At 43.6% G+C, this 18,712-nt stretch overlaps 1 protein-coding gene across 7 annotated transcripts in view; it reads left to right on the top strand.

Annotated features, from left to right (window-relative positions):
• Positions 1–18,712, top strand: part of LOC110485571 (oxidation resistance protein 1) — a 213,465-nt gene that overhangs the window by 123,013 nt on the left and 71,740 nt on the right. For 2 of the 7 annotated variants that reach the window (XM_036944128.1, XM_036944114.1), the window contains exon 1: positions 17,066–17,430. The exons of the other annotated variants lie outside the window; for them this stretch is intronic. In XM_036944128.1, the coding sequence (XP_036800023.1) occupies positions 17,292–17,430 (139 nt within the window). In that variant the 5' untranslated portion in view covers positions 17,066–17,291. Of the gene's footprint in view, positions 1–17,065; positions 17,431–18,712 lie in introns of those variants that run through there. 7 annotated transcript variants of the gene reach the window in all.

Here is an 18,712-nt window from a genome sequence, read left to right as displayed (position 1 = left end):
TCTCTCTCTTTCCCTCTCTTTCCCTCTCTCTCTCTCTCTCTCTCCCTCTCTCTCTCTCTCTCTTTCCCTCTCTTTCCCTCTCTTTCCCTATCTCTCTCTCTCTTCCCCCCACCTCTCTCTCTCTCTCTCTCTCTCTCTATCCCTCTCTCTCTCTCTTTCTCTCTCTCTCTCTCTCTCTCTCTCACTCTCTCTCTCTCTCTCTCTCTCTCTCTCTCTCTCTCTCTCTCTCTCCACATCCCTTCACCCACACTGCATTCATTAACCGTCTGAATTATTGAGAGGCATATCTCACAGGGGCAAAGATTTAGTGACCAGGTGGGTCACAGCTATCCATTACACCAGCCATGCTTCCATTGTCCTACAAGGCAAATTAAATCAGTCGTCGTAGCTCTTGGTTTTATCAATCTAAACAATAAACAGGTTTGTTCCATTCAGGATAGTCTTTTCCGTTCCTGTGTCCCAAATGGCACCCTATTCCCTACATAGTGTGCTGCTTTTGAATAGAGCCCTGGTCAAAAGTAGTGCACCATATAGGGAATATGGTGCTATTTGGGGCAAAGGCTGTGTAGAGGAGATGTTTGACTGAATTATGGTTAGTATCGAGCACATAGACCAACATCATTCCGGAACAACACAAGACAAGGCTTTGATAATGTGGCATACCAATTGCTTTGTCTCTTTTCAAAGTTACCCCAGATTAAAGGGTGGGTGTGGAGGATTTCCTGCTATTTACAGCTTGAGAGCGATACAGTAATATGTTTAACCGGAGCTACTATAAAGCATGGTTAGCCAGATAATCAATCTCCATGTTGGGATTTGTGTATCACACACGCGCGCATGTATGCATGCACGCACACACACCTCTGGTCTGACACTAACACCCCTCCTCATGTCATCTCAATGTCATTGGCCTATGATATGACACTATGCTAAATAGCACCACAACAAATGTCATGCAGATGTTCTGTGGGGCTTGGATAGCTTCCAAATCTATCCCATGTTAATTATTGTGTATTCCATCTACATGATTCCGTTAGGGACTATCGTTAAGATTCAGTATCACTAACAATACGAAGGACAGCAATAAAGTAGTTTATCCTCAATGGTCTTTTATATGAATCAACAACTCTCAAGGCGATTCAAGCCCTTGTCATAGCGAGGTTAAATCTTTGCGTCCCAATGGCACCCTATTCTCATTATAGTGCACTACGTTTGACCTGGGCACATAGGGCCCAAAGTAGTGCACTGTAGGGAATAGGGTGCCATTTTGGACAGAACTATAGATCAATGACAGTGGCAATGGGATTCATAACAATGGCCATGGGAGAGTTTCAACTTTACCCAGCAATGAAAAACATTTTATTTTCTCTTGTGGTCAATTCAGCAGTGGGGAGCTGAATTTACTGCAGTGTACTGTAAAATATCTGCCTTCGTTCCAGTGGTGTAATTACGTTGACGTGAAGTCTCTCTGCAGCCCTCGTCTCCTCTCCTCCAATCTGCGTTCAATTTATAAATGCCACCGCCAAGTAATCACATTGTCAGCCAGCCAGTCAGTCAGCCAGCCAGCCAGCCAGTCAGCCAGCCAGCCAATCAGCCAGTCAGCCAGCCAGTTAGCCAGCCAGCCAGCCAGTCAGCCAGCCAGTCAGCCAGCCAGTCAGCCAGCCGTCCCATGCCAGGGATTGATTACATACAGCTCAAATGAAGAGTAAGCAGTTTTTTCCTGCCGCTGTGTGTGCGTGCGTGTGTGTGCGTGCGTGTGTGCATGTGTGTGTGTGCGTGTTTGTGTAAAATAAGTCCTGCCTCTCCAAATAACTATTGATATTTGTTTTCGTTTTGCTCATGAATTTATTGGATCCCGTTACATTGAGACAGCTATATTTCACTGTCCTGTGTTTGTGTTTTACACACCTGCGTTGATGCAGCAGGATCAACTCGGTAAGAGTTGTATTTATTGTTACCCATTAAATGTTTGCTTACTTCTTGCATATTCAGTGTTATACACTGCTCAAAAAAATAAAGGGAACACTAAAATAACACATCCTAGATCTGAATGAATGAAATATTCTTATTAAAGACTTGTTTCTTTACATAGTTGAATGTGCTGACAACAAAATCACACAAAAATGATCAATGGAAATCAAATTTATCAACCCATGGAGGTCTGGATTTGGAGTCACACTCAAAATTAAAGTGTAAAACCACACTACAGGCTGATCCAACTTTGATGTAATGTCCTTAAAACAAGTCAAAATGAGGCTCAGTAGTGTGTGTGGCCTCCACGTGCCTGTATGACCTCCCTACAACACCTGGGCATGCTCCTGATGAGGTGGCGGATGGTCTCCTGAGGGATCTCCTCCCAGACCTGGACTAAAGCATCCGCCAACTTCTGGACAGTCTGTGGTGCAACGTGGCGTTGGTGGATGGAGCGAGACATGATGTCCCAGATGTGCTCAATTGGATTCAGGTCTGGGGAACGGGCGGGCCTGACCATAGCATCAATGCCTTCCTCTTGCAGGAACTGCTGACACACTCCAGCCACATGAGGTCTAGCATTGTCTTGCATTAGGAGGAACCTAGGGCCAACCGCACCAGCATATGGTCTCACATGGGGTCTGAGGATCTCATCTCGGTACCTAATGGCAGTCAGGCAACCTCTGGCGAGCACATGGGGGGCTGTGCGGCCCCCCAAAGAAATGCCACCCCACACCATGACTGACCCACCGCCAAACCGGTCATGCTGGAGGATGTTGCAGGCAGCAGAATGTTCTCCAAGGCATCTCCAGATTGTCACGTCTGTCAAATGTGCTCAGTGTGAACCTGCTTTCCTCTGTGAAGAGCACAGGGCGCCAGTGGCAAATTTGATAATCTTGGTGTTCTCTGGCAAATGCCAAACGTCCTGCACGGTGTTGGGCTGTAAGCACCACCCCCACCTGTGGACGTCGGGCCCTCATACCACCCTCATGGAGTCTGTTTCTGACCGTTTGAGCAGACACATGCACATTTGGGGCCTGCTGGAGGTCATTTTGCAGGGCTCTGGCAGTGCTCCTCCTTGCACAAAGGCGGAGGTAGCGGTCCTGCTGCTGGGTTGTTGCCCTCCTACGGCCTCCTCCACATCTCCTGATGTACTGGCCTGTCTCCTGGTAGCGCCTCCATGCTCTGGACACTACGCTGACAGACACAGTGACCAAAACATCAGCCAGGAAGCATAGGAACTGAGAAGTGGTCTGTGGTTACCACCTGCAGAACCACTCCTTTATTGGGGGTGTCTTGCTAATTGCCTATAATTTCCACCTGTTGTCTATTCCATTTGCACAACAGCATGTGAAATTTATTGTCAATCAGTGTTGCTTCCTAAGAGGACAGTTTGATTTAACAGAAGTGTGATTGACTTGGAGTTACATTGTGTTGTTTAAGTGTTCCCTTTATTTTTTTGAGCAGTGTATTAATTGGTTTCAGAATGGCACTTGTAGGCCTGATGCCAGTAAGGAACATACAAATGTTACCATTCACACAATTGTTAAGGTTATTTACACATTTATTTAGCCATAGGAGCTGGCTACAGCACACATGTCATTTTCAACTGTGCAGGTATCCAAGACACAGATTAAGTCTAGTCCTAGACTAAAACACTTCCTCAATGGAGAAACTGTCCTTCTGTGTTTCCCATAATACAGTCCCATAACAGGAGTATTGTGATTGATTCCTCTAAGTAGGTGATTAGCACTAGATTAGACCCCTGTTATTGACCAGATCTCTTCGGAAGTGTCTTGTTGTCAGAGGTTAGTGTGGAGGCAGCACCTCGGCCCAATCAAGGCCCAATTGAGGCCGAGGCATGGGGAAGGCCCAGGTCCAGCAGTAGCCTTGCAGTCCTTGAAATGTGAACACCCCTTTCAGCTGCATGTGATTTTATTCTGATCCAGTAGCGGTGCCTAGGTAAAATCACTGGGGAAGCCAAGCCAGAAAAAAAGCGTTATTACAATCTATGTGTTTTGATAATGGGGTTGTTTGCTCTATAACCTGTTAGTTAACTGCCTTGCCACTGTGATATATATTCGTAAGGCTGAGACAATAAGAAGACACAGTGGCAGATAAATTCAACAACACATTTGTTTCACCACAAAACCAGAGAGCAACCTCTGCCAGGTGAAGTCCACAAAGCATATTGCATGTAACAACTGTTAAATGACTTACAGCATGGTCAAGCAAGTTAACGTTTCTGACATTTTTTGACAACTAAACAACTATTGATTTAGAACCACGGAGAGTTACTGCAAGTTCAATTCAACTTCACCATTTCAACATCATCAAATCACCTATGTTTAGTGTGTGTGTGTGTGTGTGTGTGTGTGTGTGTGTGTGTGTGTGTGTGTGTGTGTGTGTGTGTGTGTGTGTGTGTGTGTGTTCGTGCAAGTAGAAAAACTTGTTTACTCTACTTGTAGAGAAACACCAATGCCATCCTTCTCTCTTTCATGTTGACGAAACGTTAGCAAGTTAACATTAGCCTTCTACATCTAGCTGCATATTGAACTTCCATCCTCTCAGGCCAGGGGCACAATGTATAAGTTTATGGTTGCATCAGAGTTGCCGTTATAATTAAGTGTTTTAATTAAAACCATGGCTAATTTAGGAAAGGACCAATTAACTGGCCAATTGCCAGGGAAAATGCAGAGTGCCAGATTCAAATAAAATACTATAAAATTAAAACTTTCATTAAATCACACATGTAAGATACTCAAATAACGCTACACTCGTTGTGAATCCAGCCAACATGTCAGATTTAAAAATGCTTTTCGGCAAAAGCATATAAGCTATTATCTGAGAGCCTGCACCATCTGCACCAGCAGTAAACAAAGGAGCTAGCATATTTCAACCCTGCAGGCACTACACAAAACGCTGAAATAAAATATAAAACATGCATTACCTTTGACGAGCTTCTTTTGTTGGCACTCCAATATGTCCCATAAACATCACAATTGGTCCTTTTGTTCGATTAATTCCGTCCATATATATCCAAAATGTCAATTTATAAAGCGCATTTGATTCAGAAAAAAACAGCTCACAAAAAACGCAACGTCACTACAAATATTTCAAAAGTTGCCTATAAACTTTGCCAAAATATTTCCAACTAGTTTTGTAATACAACTTTAGGTATTTTTAAACATTAATAATCGATCAAATTGTAGACGGGGCAATCTGTATTCAATACAGGAACAAAAAACAAACCAGCGCCACTTTTCACGTCTTGCGCAACTAACAAAAGTGTACCCAGTTCCTAGTTGGCCTACTTCTTCATTGAACAAAGGAATAACCTCAACCAAATTCCAAAGACTGGTGACATCCAGTGGAAGCGGTAGGAACTGAAAACAGTAAGAAATATCCCTTGGCAATAACAAGTCAGGGAACAGAGAGAGGAAAAAAACATATAATTTTGAACAGTTAGTCCTCGGGGTTTTGCCTGCTACATAAGTTTTGTTGTACTCACAGACATGATTCAAACAGTTTTAGAAACTTTAGAGTGTTTACTATCCAAATCTATGAATAATATGCATATCTTATATTCTTGGCATGAGTAGCAGGAAGTTGAAATTGGGCACGCTATTTATCCAAAAGTGAAAATTCTGCCCCCTAGCCCCAAGAGGTGAATTGGTCCAGGCGGCAACAATGTCATACTCTTTTTGACCAGACAGCATCGGATAGATGGCCTACACATACAGAGACAGTTTCGCTCGCCTGGATGCATTCTCCGGTGAGATACATTCAGCCTCTTGCAAATGAAAGGAAAATGATAAAACACAGAGATGAAGGATATCAATGATTTTATCATATATTTTTGTTGTAATTTTGGGGGAAAGCCTGGCTTCCATTGGCACCCATGAATACACGCCACTGTTGCGCTGCACCATCTCAACACCCTTCCTTGAACTCCCATCTCCTTATTCTAATGAGACTTTGTATTTTATGCAGTCCAGGGTCCCGGGTTGGCCATGTACTAGTTTATCCAAGGGGAAGAATATATCTGCGGGACAAGATTTAGCTAACAGTGCAGTATGCAGTCTACACAACATGGGTCAGTGGACAGTGCTTTCATTAATCTTGTTAAATGTTAGTGTGTCGGCCCAGAACATTCTCTTTGGTGCTGCATCAGAGAATAGACTATACGCTATAGTGTTTCATGCTCGCTTGGACTCTTACAATCAGTTCTACTGTCCCAAAGAAATGTGATACAGGGCTTAGCCTACATGCCAATAGTATCTGTCAGTTTGACTATATTGTAATGAATTCAATGGCGATAACAACATACATCTCAACTCATCCAATACGTGCCTGCCCAACTCATCATTTAACCAACAAATTACCCATCTAGCGTATTTCAGAGAAGAGAGATTTATTATCCAATTTAGGCCCTGTGTTGTGGATGGAAGCAGTGATATCATAGTGCTGGATGGAGAGGGTCAAAGGGGTTTTTAAGATAGCTGATTGAGTACAGACCCTTTGTCATGTTTGTCAATTTGATGGACGGGACAGGCTGGGTGATGTGTCCAAATAGACTGGGTGATGCCTTCTTAAATCCAAGTTGCCACTGACTGTGTCCCAAATGTCATTCTACTGTATTCACTATATAATGCACTACTTTTGACCAGTTCCCATAGGGATATAGAGGATATGGTGCCATTGGTGATGCACATACTGTATCAGTCAGCTGCTCATATACTCCAGATGACGGGGGAGGAGAGGGAGGAAGAAGAGCAGCTAAAACGACAGTCGTCGTCCATTTTGGCATTATGATTCTTGGGAATGTTTAAGATAATGATGAAATATATGAGTGTGTCTGACTTAAAGAGAAACCAATTAATTCCAGCCTCAGAGTTCAATGAGTACAATGGATTTTGTTTATTTCACTGAGATGTCCCCCTCCCTGTCTCTTCCCCCTCCCTGTATCTTCCCCCTCCCTGTCTCTTCCCCCTCCCTGTCTCTTCCCCCTCCCTGTATCTTCCCCCTCCCTGTCTCTTCCCCCTCCCTGTCTCTTCCCCCTCCCTGTCTCTTCCCACTCCCTGTCTCTTCCCACTCCCTGTCTCAGCATGTAGAGCTGTCAGCGTTATAGTGGGGCTAGGCTTTATTGTTTTAATAAATTGCCTGCGTGACGAGAGCAGTGGTGCATGTCTGATGTTCATCTTTACCTCCTGAAATGAAACCTTTCTTAGAAACAGACAACTCTCCTCTCTACCTCTCATCTTTCCCCTCTCCTTCTCCTCTCCTCTTTCCTCTCTTCTTATCCTCTCCTCTCCACCTCTCCATCTTCCCCTCTCCTTCTCCTCTCCTCTTTCCCCTCTCCTTCTCCTCTCCTCTCCACCTCTCATCTTCCCCTCTCCTTCTCCTCTCATCTTTCCCCTCTCCTTCTCCTCTCCTCTTTCCCCTCTCCTTCTCCTCTCCTCTCCACCTCTCATCTTTCCCCTCTCCTTCTCCTCTCATCTTTCCCCTCTCCTTCTCCTCTCCTCTCAAACTCTCCATCTTCCCCTCTCCTTCTCCTCTCCTCTTTCCTCTCTTCTTATCCTCTCCTCTCCACCTCTCCATCTTCCCCTCTCCTTCTCCTCTCCTCTTTCCCCTCTCCTTCTCCTCTCCACCTCTCATCTTCCCCTCTCCTTCTCCTCTCATCTTTCCCCTCTCCTTCTCCTCTCCTCTTTCCCCTCTCCTTCTCCTCTCCTCTCCACCTCTCATCTTTCCCCTCTCCTTCTCCTCTCCTCTTTCCCCTCTCCTTCTCCTCTCCACCTCTCCATCTTCCCCTCTCCTTCTCCTCTCCTCTTTCCCCTCTCCTTCTCCTCTCCTCTCCACCTCTCATCTTCCCCTCTCCTTCTCCTCTCCTCTTTCCTCTCTCCTTATCCTCTCCTCTCCACCTCTCATCTTCCCCTCTCCTTCTCCTCTCCTCTTTCCCCTCTCCTTCTCCTCTCCTCTCCACCTCCCGATATTACCCTCTCCTTCTCATCTCCTATTTCCCCTCTCCTCCTCCTCTCCTCTCCACCTCTCATCTTCTCCCCTCCTCCTCCTCCTCTCCTCTTTCCCCTCCTCCTCTCCACCTTTCATATTCTCCTCTCCTCCTCCTCTCCTCTCATCTTCCCCCTCCTTCTCCTATCCTCTTTCCCCTCCTCCTCTCCTCTCCACCTCTCATCTTCCCCGCGTCTTATCCTCCTCTCCACCTCTCATCTTCCCCTCTCCTTCTCCTATCCTCTTTCCCTCCTCCTCTCCTCTCCACCTCTAATCTTCTCTTCTCTTCCTCCTCTCCTCACCACCTCTCATCTTCCCCTCTCCTTCTCCTATCCTCTCCACCTCTCATCTTCCCCCTCCTTCTCCTATCCTCTTTCCCCTCCTCCTCTCCTCTCCACCTCTAATCTTCTCTTCTCTTCCTCCTCACCTCACCACCTCTCATCTTCCCCTCTCCTCCTCCTCTCCTCTCCACCTCTCATCTTCCCCTCTCCTTCTCCTATCCTCTTTCCCCTCCTCCTCTATTCTTCTCCACCTCTACTTTCCACATCCCCTATCCTCCTCCTCTCTCTTCCTCTCCTCCTCTCCTCATATCATAATGTGACAACGAGAGAGAGAGAGACAACGAGAAAGAGAACAAGAGAGAGATGAGCTGAGCTGATGGTCACTGTGCACCCCTGGTCATTATTCCTGGGGCCACCCAGCCTCCCAGTGGAGCCTGAGACAGCCACTGTACAGACACCCACGGCCACAGGAGGATAGATTAATGACCATGAGCTGGGGACGGGGGGTTATAGTTGCTGGTGAAAGATGGCTCTGGCTCTCACGATGCAGTGATCTATCACAACAGACCAGGACAACTGCGCTGTCCCAGAGGCAAAAAGAGGAATCAATGCAACGGATGGAATGAGTGTGGCGGGCTGGCGGTGGCTGTGGCTGAGTCACAACCAAGCTTTGCTTTGGTCCTCTCCCAACACTCAAGATGCTCTCCAGTCCAGTCTAGTACATTGGGTTTAATAGAACTAATCTATAGATGGATGCTTTTTTTCTCTGGAACCATTTAGAAATGGCGAACAATAACATTTATGACATAGTATTCGTGTTCTGATAATGTTTGTACTCAAAATGAAATAACATTTTGTTATCTTAAATGTGCAGCGCGTGTTTTTATAACTCTTTGTCGAGTTGAGGGTGTTTTCCAAGCCTATTTCTGTATTCCACACTAACTGCATCATTTTTCATCAATAATATATCAGATCAAAAGTTTTCAGAGTTTTGGTCTAAAATCTGCCACTAACTGAACCAAAACAGCATAAGTTTCATGAATTGTGGAAGAGTTGAAAAAAACAAACCCTGAAGCATATAAGAACACAATTGACTGTGACAAGAGGCTTATCTTCTGAAAATAGAACCGTGTCTCTGATGGGATGATTCTCCTTTGTTAAGGGTTCTTTTCTCCCAATATCAGGAGAATGCTGACACTGAATAGTAACACTTTACTTAGAGTGGTGATATGTACCATTCATAAAGCATGTATGCACGACATAAAGAGTCAATAATGCTGTGGTAATGTTAGTTATCCTGTCTACGATATTGGTTCCCAATTGGGGATCAACCCTCCCACGTGCAGCTGAAACGGTGGCGCATGGAACGCAAAAATATTCTTAAAAATATTTAACCTCCACACATTAACAAGTCCAATAGCTCAAATGAAAGATAAACATCTTGTTCATCTAGCCAGCAAGTCAGATTTCTAAAATGTTTTACGGCGAAAACATAGCACATATATATGTAAAACCACCACCAGACACAGCTCATTTCAATAGCCAAAACATGCAATCAACAAACGCAGGATTAAAAAATAAATCGCTCACTAACCTTTTGAAAATCTTCATCAGATGACAGTAATATGACATATTACACAGTACATATTTTTTTTTTCAATAATATGCCATTTATATCCATAAATGTCCATTTACAGTGAGTTCACCTTCAGAAATTACTCAAAAATGCCCGCAGGAAATCTATGTAGCGCGGCAAGATAACGTAAATAGACATCATAAACTTTGACTAAATATACATGTTCTACATATAGTTAGAAAGATACACTGCTTCTTTATGCAACCGCTGTGTTAGATTTATTTTTAACGTTACAGAAATCGCACACTATTCCATATGCTGAGACAGCGCTCAGTTCCAAGCTACATTTCCACGTAATGTTGGAGTCAACAGAAACACAGATTTAAGCATAAATATTCCCTTACCTTCGATGGTCTTCGTTCAGAATGTTCTGGAAGGCTTCATACTTACCCAATACATCGTTTGGTTTCAAGTCTTGCGTCTTTGTATTAGCTACTGCTAATAACATCAGCTGAAATGCACCCAAAACGTCCTCTGGTCCGGATAAGTTGCGCATCAAAACTTCAAAATTACACATTATATGTCGACTAAACAGGTCAAACTAAGTGCAGAAGCAAGCTTTATGATGTTTTAGACGTGCAAAACAAACTTCAATTCAATCGGCCATCGTCTGCCCTTCTCTTGAGTGCTGGAAACAAAGGAATGGCTGGGACCAATTCGCGCCCATACGCACAGCCTATTCTCTCGTGGCACGCACTAATTTCACTCCCATAGGGTCAATTCTCGCGGGATTTGAACGATTTGAAGCTCTAATGAAAGAGGACATCTAGCGGAAGAGATAGAAAGTGGCCCCAGAATCATAGCTGGTTGGGAAGGGTGGGGGCCATGACGTCAAAGTTGCTCCAACTTTCATGGCCACAAAAACTAGTTTGGAAGAATGCCTGCCCTGTGAGTTCTGCTATACTTACAGACATACTTCCAACGGTTTTAGAATCTTTAGAGTGTTTTCTATCCAATAATAATTTTTATTTGCATATATTAGCAATTTTTGACAGATTTTTTTTCCAGTTTACTAGGGGTACCCAATCTCTCCAAAGGGGGCGTATGTCTGCCATATCCTTAACAGGATTTATAGTTACCCTGGTTCTAGGAGCAGTGACTCTGGGAAGGCAAGGCAGCTGAGGCGGGGTCCATCTCGGCCCCAGTAATGGCCTTGAACACTAAATTGACTACCTATGAGTCCAAGAGAGCAAAAAAAAAATCTGGACTATGATTGGTAGCCTTGACTCCCACACTGCGAGCACATAGGCCAAGGCCTGATGAAGGGGCTAGGTAATTGCAGTCCCCGCTCACCCTCTGCACTGCAGCTTACAGTAACTACTGCTACTGAGGTTAACCGCAGAGTGGAGAGCAAATGGCATATCATAAAAAAGCTCTTGTTATAGGAGAGCATTAGAACTCCATTTTGTATGAGAAAATACAAAGGACTGAAAGCAGACTTTCAAGTGAGGGCGGTTTGTTTAAAACCAAGCGTGAATAATGGCAGTTATTAAGGTGTGCATTCCAAATGTCACCCTATTCCCTATATAGTGCACTATATAGAACACTATGTGCCCTGGTCAGGAGTAGTGCACTGTAGGGAATAAAATGCCATTTGAATGACTAAGTGACATTAATGATGGTTATATAAGTCCAGTATGTGATGTAAACAGACAGCCAGTTCATCCACATGATTAAATTTGGCGTTGTCACATTCCTAACAGACATTTTCCACAACATGGATTCATAGCTTCATGAATATTCGGCACCGCTTTCTGAGAAACAGAATCATCTGTTGTGTTACTGTTGTTGACAGCTTTTGAGGGGCTGGAGAGAAAGCTATACTTTCCCGATGAAGAGATGTACCGGAGAGGAGGAGAGAAGGAGGTGTTGTGTGACAGGCCCAGTTCCACCTGTGACTGCAGCCATTGTGAAGACCGATGCCTGCCTGTCTCTCTGAAAGACTCCTAGTGCTAACCACAGTAAACAGTCTTTGTCTCTCTCACGTCATCCTAGTTGTAACACTCTTTTTACTGGCCTCTCTCTGTTATTCAATTGTAATAACATGTATGTACAGTTGAAATCGGAAGTTTACATACACCTTAGCGAAATACATTTAAACTCAGTTTTTCACAATTCCTGACATTTAATCTTAGTAAAAATGCCCTGTCTTAGATCAGTTAAGATCACTACTTTATTTGATGAATGTGGATTGTCAGAATAGTTGTAACGTCCAAAGAGTGAGTGGGTGCGGAGTCAGGCGCAGAGCCAAGGATACGGGAAAAACCACGCTTTAATGTCCAACCAACAAAATGTACAAATAGGTGACGCCGAAACACAGGCGTAACACACTCCACCTAACATATACACTGGTCAAAGACGGACAGCGGAAGACCCACAATAACAAACACCTTAATTGACACACACAAGCCCGCACAAACACAAGCGGGCTAATCGAACTTAAATAACACCAACCCAAAAACCCCAACAAGGAACATGTGAAAACAAAAAGACAAAACCAAACAAAAAGGGAAAAAGGATCGGTGGCAGCTAGTAGACCGCCGAGCGCCACCCGAACGGGAAAGGGAGCCACCTTCGGTGATATTTGTGACAATAATAGTAGAGGGAATGATTTAATTCAGCTTTTATTTATTTAATCACATTCCCAGTGGGTCAGAAGTTTGCATACTCTCAATTAGTATTTGGTAGCATTACCTTTAAATAGTTTATCTTGGGACAAATGTTTTGGGTAGCCTTCCACAAGCTTCACACAAGAAGTTGGGTGAATTTTGGCCCATTCCTCCTGACTGAGCTGGTGTAACTTAGTCAGGTTTGTAGGCCTCCTTGCTCGCACACGCTTTTTCAGTTCTGCCCACAAATTTTCTATAGGATTGAGGTCAGGGCTTTGTGGATGGCCACTCCAATACCTTGACTTTGTTGTCCTTAAGCCATTTTGTCACAACTTTGGAAGTATGCACCAGTCCCTCCTGGAAGTGCACCAGTCCCTCCTGCAGCAAAGCACCCCCACAACATGATGCTGCCACCCTCGTGCTTCACGGTTGGGAGGGTGTTCTTTGGCTTGCAAGCCTCGCCCTTTTTCCTCCTAACATAACAATGGTCATTATGGCCAAACAGTTTTATTTTTGTTTCATCAGACCAGAGGACATTTCTCCAAAAAAGTACAATCTTTGTCCCCATGTGCAGTTGTAAACCGTAGTCTAGCTTTTTTATGACGATTTTGGAGCAGTGGCTTCTTCCTTGCTGAGCGGCCTTTCAGGTTATGTTGATATAGGACTCGTTTTACTGTGGATATAGTTACTTTTGTACCTGTTTTCTCCAGCATCTTCACAAGGTCCTTTGCTGTTGTTCTGGGATTGATTTGCACTTTTCGCGCCAAAGTACGTTCATCTCTAGGAGACAGAAAGCTTCTCCTTCCTGAGAGGTACGACGGCTGCATGGTCCCATGGTGTTTATACTTGTGTGCTATTGTTTGTACAGATGAACGTGGTACCTTCAGGCGTTTGGAAAGATTTTCCCATGATGTCAAGCAAAGAGGCACTAAGTTTGAAGGTAGGCCTTGAAATACATCCACAGCTACACCTCCAATTGACTCAAATGATGTCAACTAGCCTATCAGAAGCTTCTAAAACCATGACATCATTTTCTGGTATTTTCCAAGCTGTTTAAAGGCATAGTCAACTTAGTGTATGTAAACTTCTGACCCACTGGAATTGTGATACAGTGAATTATAAGTGAAATAATCTGTCTGTAAACAATTGTTGGAAAAATGGCTTGTGTCATGCACAAAGTAGATGTCCTAACTGACTTGCCAAAACTATAGTTTGTAAACAAGAAATTTGTGGAGTGGTTGAAAAATGAGTTTTAATGACTCCAACCTAAGTGTATGTAAACTTCCGACTGTATATAGTGCTTTTCGAAGACCCCAAAGACAGTTGTTGTCACGCCCTGACCTGAGATATCTCTGTTTTCTTTATATTTTGGTTAGGTCAGGGTGTGACTAGGGTGGGTACGCTAGTTTTGTATTGTCTAGGGTTTAGGTAGCCATTTCCCTTTGGTGTTTCTGGGGATCTTGTCTATGTGTAGTTGCCTGTCAGCACTCGTTCGTATAGCTTCACATTTCGTTTTGTTATTTTGTTAGTTTGTTCAGTGTTCATTCTTTAAATAAAGAAGAATGTACGCATACCACGCTGCGCCTTGGTCCTTATAACGAACGTGACAGTTGTATGGAACATACTGCTCGAAGGAGAAATGGCATCTTAATTTCCAAGCACTCTCTATTCATATTCTATCTAGTTATAAACTAGGAGTCTAGTTTATAACACTTATTTCAGTCCATCTCTCAATTATTACACAGTGAAACGCGGGTTGTGTGTGTTTGCCAGCAGGTGTATCTGTATTGCATGAGTTATTTTATTTTCTGTTTTTTACAGAATTTATGTTGTTGAGAAATGCACAGATGTCTGTGTGTGCCTGTGTGTCTGTGTGTGTCTGTGTCTGTGTGTCTATGTGTACATTCTTGCATGTGCATCTGTGTGTGTCTGTATGTCTGTGTCTGTGTGTACATGCTTGCGTGTGCATCTGTGTGTGTGCTTTCACAATGTGTTGTGAACAGGTTATGTAACCAGACGGTTGACGGGGGAGCTGCCTGTGGGCTTGTTGTTTGTTGTTTCATAGTGAAATCCTTCCTCTTCTGGGGATTACACAGCCAGCCTACCTGGCTCTCACTGGAAACTGGTCAGATGAACACTCTGTCCAGCCTCAGCACCACTCTTTGACGATGACAAAGCCTCTCTCACACACAAAACACACACACACACACACACACACACACACACACACACACAGCATGTTAGGCTAGGGCTTACAGAGGCAACTGGTAACACTAGATCATGCATGGATCCCTGTACAACAAGTTGTGTTGTGTTTGGTAATGAAGAGATTGCTTGCGATCAGAGAGACAAGTAGTTACCAATACAAACCGTAGCTGGTCCTCTTAACTAGAGATTCTTACAATCCGATACATTTATATAATGTATAACAGTTGTTAATATGATGAGCTAATAACCAAATGACAGAAGTTAGAATAAACTCTAAGGTCCCATTAGAATGGATAGAATGGCAGTAGATTACTCATTTAATCAGATACAAACCTCCTTAATGTCTTTAATGTGAAAGGAGAGATACATTAAACACCCAAACTTAATGTTGTTTGAAACCGAACGACACTTTAATCTCTTCACTCAATAAGGCTCATTTTATTTAATGCCTCTGGATGTTTCATAAATGACTCAAATTACACAGTAGCTTAATTACACAGCCTTTAGAGTAGTCAGGTGGGAAAACTAAACAGGGCTGAATAAGCAGACTGTGTTACAGTTCAGTCGGCCTTCTGGATGGTACGTAGCTATGGTCCAGGTCGTTAGTGCACGTTCGTCCACTAACTAGAGGAGGAATGCACACTAATGCCCTGGAGCAGAGCTAGATGGTATGGTGAGAGTGTATCTAATTCTTCCCCTATTAGGCTGCAATAGACAGAGCTCAGGGAGGAAACCCAACCCCCCTCTGTATGGAAGTAATGGATGATTTGATGACTGCTCTGGGCAGCTTTACAGCTTTAGTAGCTATATATTACAGACCAACAAGCCCCAGGTGGTGGTCTGTCCCAAACCCATCACAACAACCCTGCCCCGGGCCAAGCGTCCCAGGGGCCCAGACAGGGGATGGTGTTCAAGGTCACTATGGAGCAGAAAGCAAGTTGTAATCCCTCAACTAAGAGCTCATACTGTAGGCAGCCTCATCCATCATCATGTTCACCTTGGAACTAGGAACTTTACCAGTGTTATTGACTGAGTTCATCAATCAGTCTGTCAAATCATTTGTTGCAACGTGTGTTTATAAAACAGGGCCAGACAGAGAGGAAGCCAAATGGACTCTGTGGTACTGTTACAAATCAATGGTAACAGTTTACTTAATCTCGGCAACCCTGACCCAAATCTCTTGTGAACACTGGCCTTCTGTTTTAGTCTTTCACAACAGATTACACATTACCAAAAGCCTGCATTTACAATGCTTTTTCACTTGTTGTAAAGTAAAGTACCAAAACACTTCCTTAGAAATAGGAGGAAACCTTGAGAGGGGCCAGACTCTGCCTGACTCTGTTTATATGGCTCTGGATGTGCCCATGTTGACCTATTGCTTTGTCACAATTTAGAGTTAATCTGTCACCCATCCATGTGCCCCTAAAAATAATAGGTGATTTATAAACCAGGCTGCACTTTTCACTGTAACCAGCAGATGGAGCAAAACATATGTCTTACCTTGGAGAACACGGTCATTGTATCTATTAATTTGTTTAGATGACTTTTATTTCCAGTTCAGGATTTTAAAACTAATTTATCTTTCTCTTTCTTTAATTTCTTACCATATCTCTGCTGATGAATAATGCATTGGGCTGTTTCCAGTTTCTAATTCTGCTCCCCAATTATTACACCTTGTCCTGCCTGGTCTGTTGGGTTCTTCACTGTTCCACACACGTTGACCCATTCCAAATGCCATATCTTCTTCCCTTGGTGTCTGAAGAGACACTTATATGTCGCAGTAATAGTATGAGTCCCTGGCCTTATGCTGTATGGTGGGACACTTATAGTAAGTGGAGTGGCTGCCTGGCTGTGTGCTTTCCTCAATTGAATACAATGTTATTAAGATGAGAGTGAGATTTGTTCAGTTCCCATGATTGTCATGCATGTCATCTTTAAGTAAAGACTTGCAAGTTGCAGCAATTGAGGGGAAACAGACAGATAGGGGTGAAACTGAAGCCCATCAGGGCGAGTACACACCATGACATAAAGGTTCAGACATCTTGGCTGTTGGACTCTCACATTCAGGGACACAGTCACTCATTTATAAGACCTAAATAACCATCTTGATAATGGACTTCGCACCTCAAGGCCAAGGCATAGGCTAAATATTAGAATATAAACAATATAACAATGCCCTATAACAATGTATAACAATAAACATGTATTAATTGCATAGGTTGGATATTGTAGCTACATAATGCACGTTATGATCATGTGTTTTTTCACAACTTCCATCGTTTTCTCTAGAATTGTTTATCAATAATATGCATCCATTGACTGCAGTGAGTGCGGGGCACTGCTTGACGCCAGACAGTCACGTCATCGGGGAAGAACAAGTTGTTCAGTTGTTTCAGTTCCTATTTCTGCGTCTGCTGAAGTGCGCTGGTTTCACTGCATTACACTTTTTAAAGACTTTTATCTAGATCTTATCGCGATTGCGTTATGACAGTGATATCAGAAATGGCTTCTTTTTAAACGGTTGTTAGTGATAACTAAGGTGCATCCATGTTGTGATATTCGTACGAGTTCCACAGTATGGACTACATTCTGTCTGTCAGGGTCGCGCTGTCGAATAGAATCTGGCCTGCCTCGACCTCGACTCGGGGAAATTCCGATGGCTCTTCCGCAGAACACTCTGGACGTGTGCACGACAACATTACCAACATTAACACAGGTGTGAGTATAGACTTGGAGCCAAACTTGTTCAATGTATAATGTGTAATGTTTCAGAGTTCAGACTACCGTAATTGAAGTCAGTCAGTGTTTGTTTATTTTTTATATATATTTTTTTTAACAACCTACAGTACATTTTCAGTAGAGTTGGCATACGGTGAAGAAGTTGCAACACAGTCACGAGTTGGACGGTGAAGTTTACACATTTCCCTGCACAGGCTTCTTAAAGGCACAGGCTTCTTAAAGGCACAGACTTCTTAAAGGCACAGACTTCTTAAAGGCACAGGCTTCTTAAAGGCACAGGCTTCTTAAAGGCACAGGCTTCTTAAAGGCACAGGTTCTTAAAGGCACAGGCTTCTTAAAGGCACAGGCTTCTTAAAGGCACAGACTTCTTAAAGGCACAGACTTCTTAAAGGCACAGGCTTCTTAAAGGCACAGGCTTCTTAAAGGCACAGGCTTCTTAAAGACACAGGCTTCTTAAAGGCACAGGCTTCTTAAAGGCACAGGCTTCTTAAAGGCACAGGCTTCTTAAAGGCACAGGCTTCTTAAAGGCACAGGCTTCTTAAAGGCACAGTCTGTAATATAAACCAATTCAATTCAATGTACCAAAATGCATTGTTTCGAATGCTATTGCTTACAAATACCTTAATACAAATCTGCATTACCTTATAACTTCACCTGAGAAACAAAGGATTGTGTGCTTTGATTGAAGGTTAATTTTAACAGACAACATTATTGTGATACACATCTCCAATTCAGGCATTTAAAAGTGGACACTATTCTGCACTCTGTCATTGTTCACAACAGAACTGGTGTAACTCAATCTTCAAGCCTATGGTAATGCATACTACTACATGAATTGCCCAGTTTAACACACACACACTCACACAGCTCTGAGCAGTTCCCTCGTCAGATGGCCAACGCTTTCTTGACCTCGAACACCAGTTCATGTAAGGGTCCTAGCCGGCTCATTCATCACAGATGGGACAGAAGGCTACTGAGGGGCTCGTCTCAGGCCTGACTACCTGCCTCTCTCCTCTTAGTAGGGCCAATGTCTGCAGCCACACACACACACACACACATACACACACACACACACACACACACACACACACACACACACACACACACACACACACACACACACACACACACACACATACACATACACATACACACACACACACACACACAGAGAAAGTAACACACATACAGACACACACACACACACACTGTCTGCACTAGGGAGAATTAGAGCGACTGTTAATGAACTGGCCTCAGTG

Source organism: Oncorhynchus mykiss, chromosome 2, assembly GCF_013265735.2.
Source record: "Oncorhynchus mykiss isolate Arlee chromosome 2, USDA_OmykA_1.1, whole genome shotgun sequence".
Classification (NCBI taxonomy): domain Eukaryota; kingdom Metazoa; phylum Chordata; class Actinopteri; order Salmoniformes; family Salmonidae; genus Oncorhynchus; species Oncorhynchus mykiss.
The sequence above is the reverse complement of the archived record's forward strand: the minus strand, read 5'-3'. Positions and strand labels throughout refer to the sequence as shown.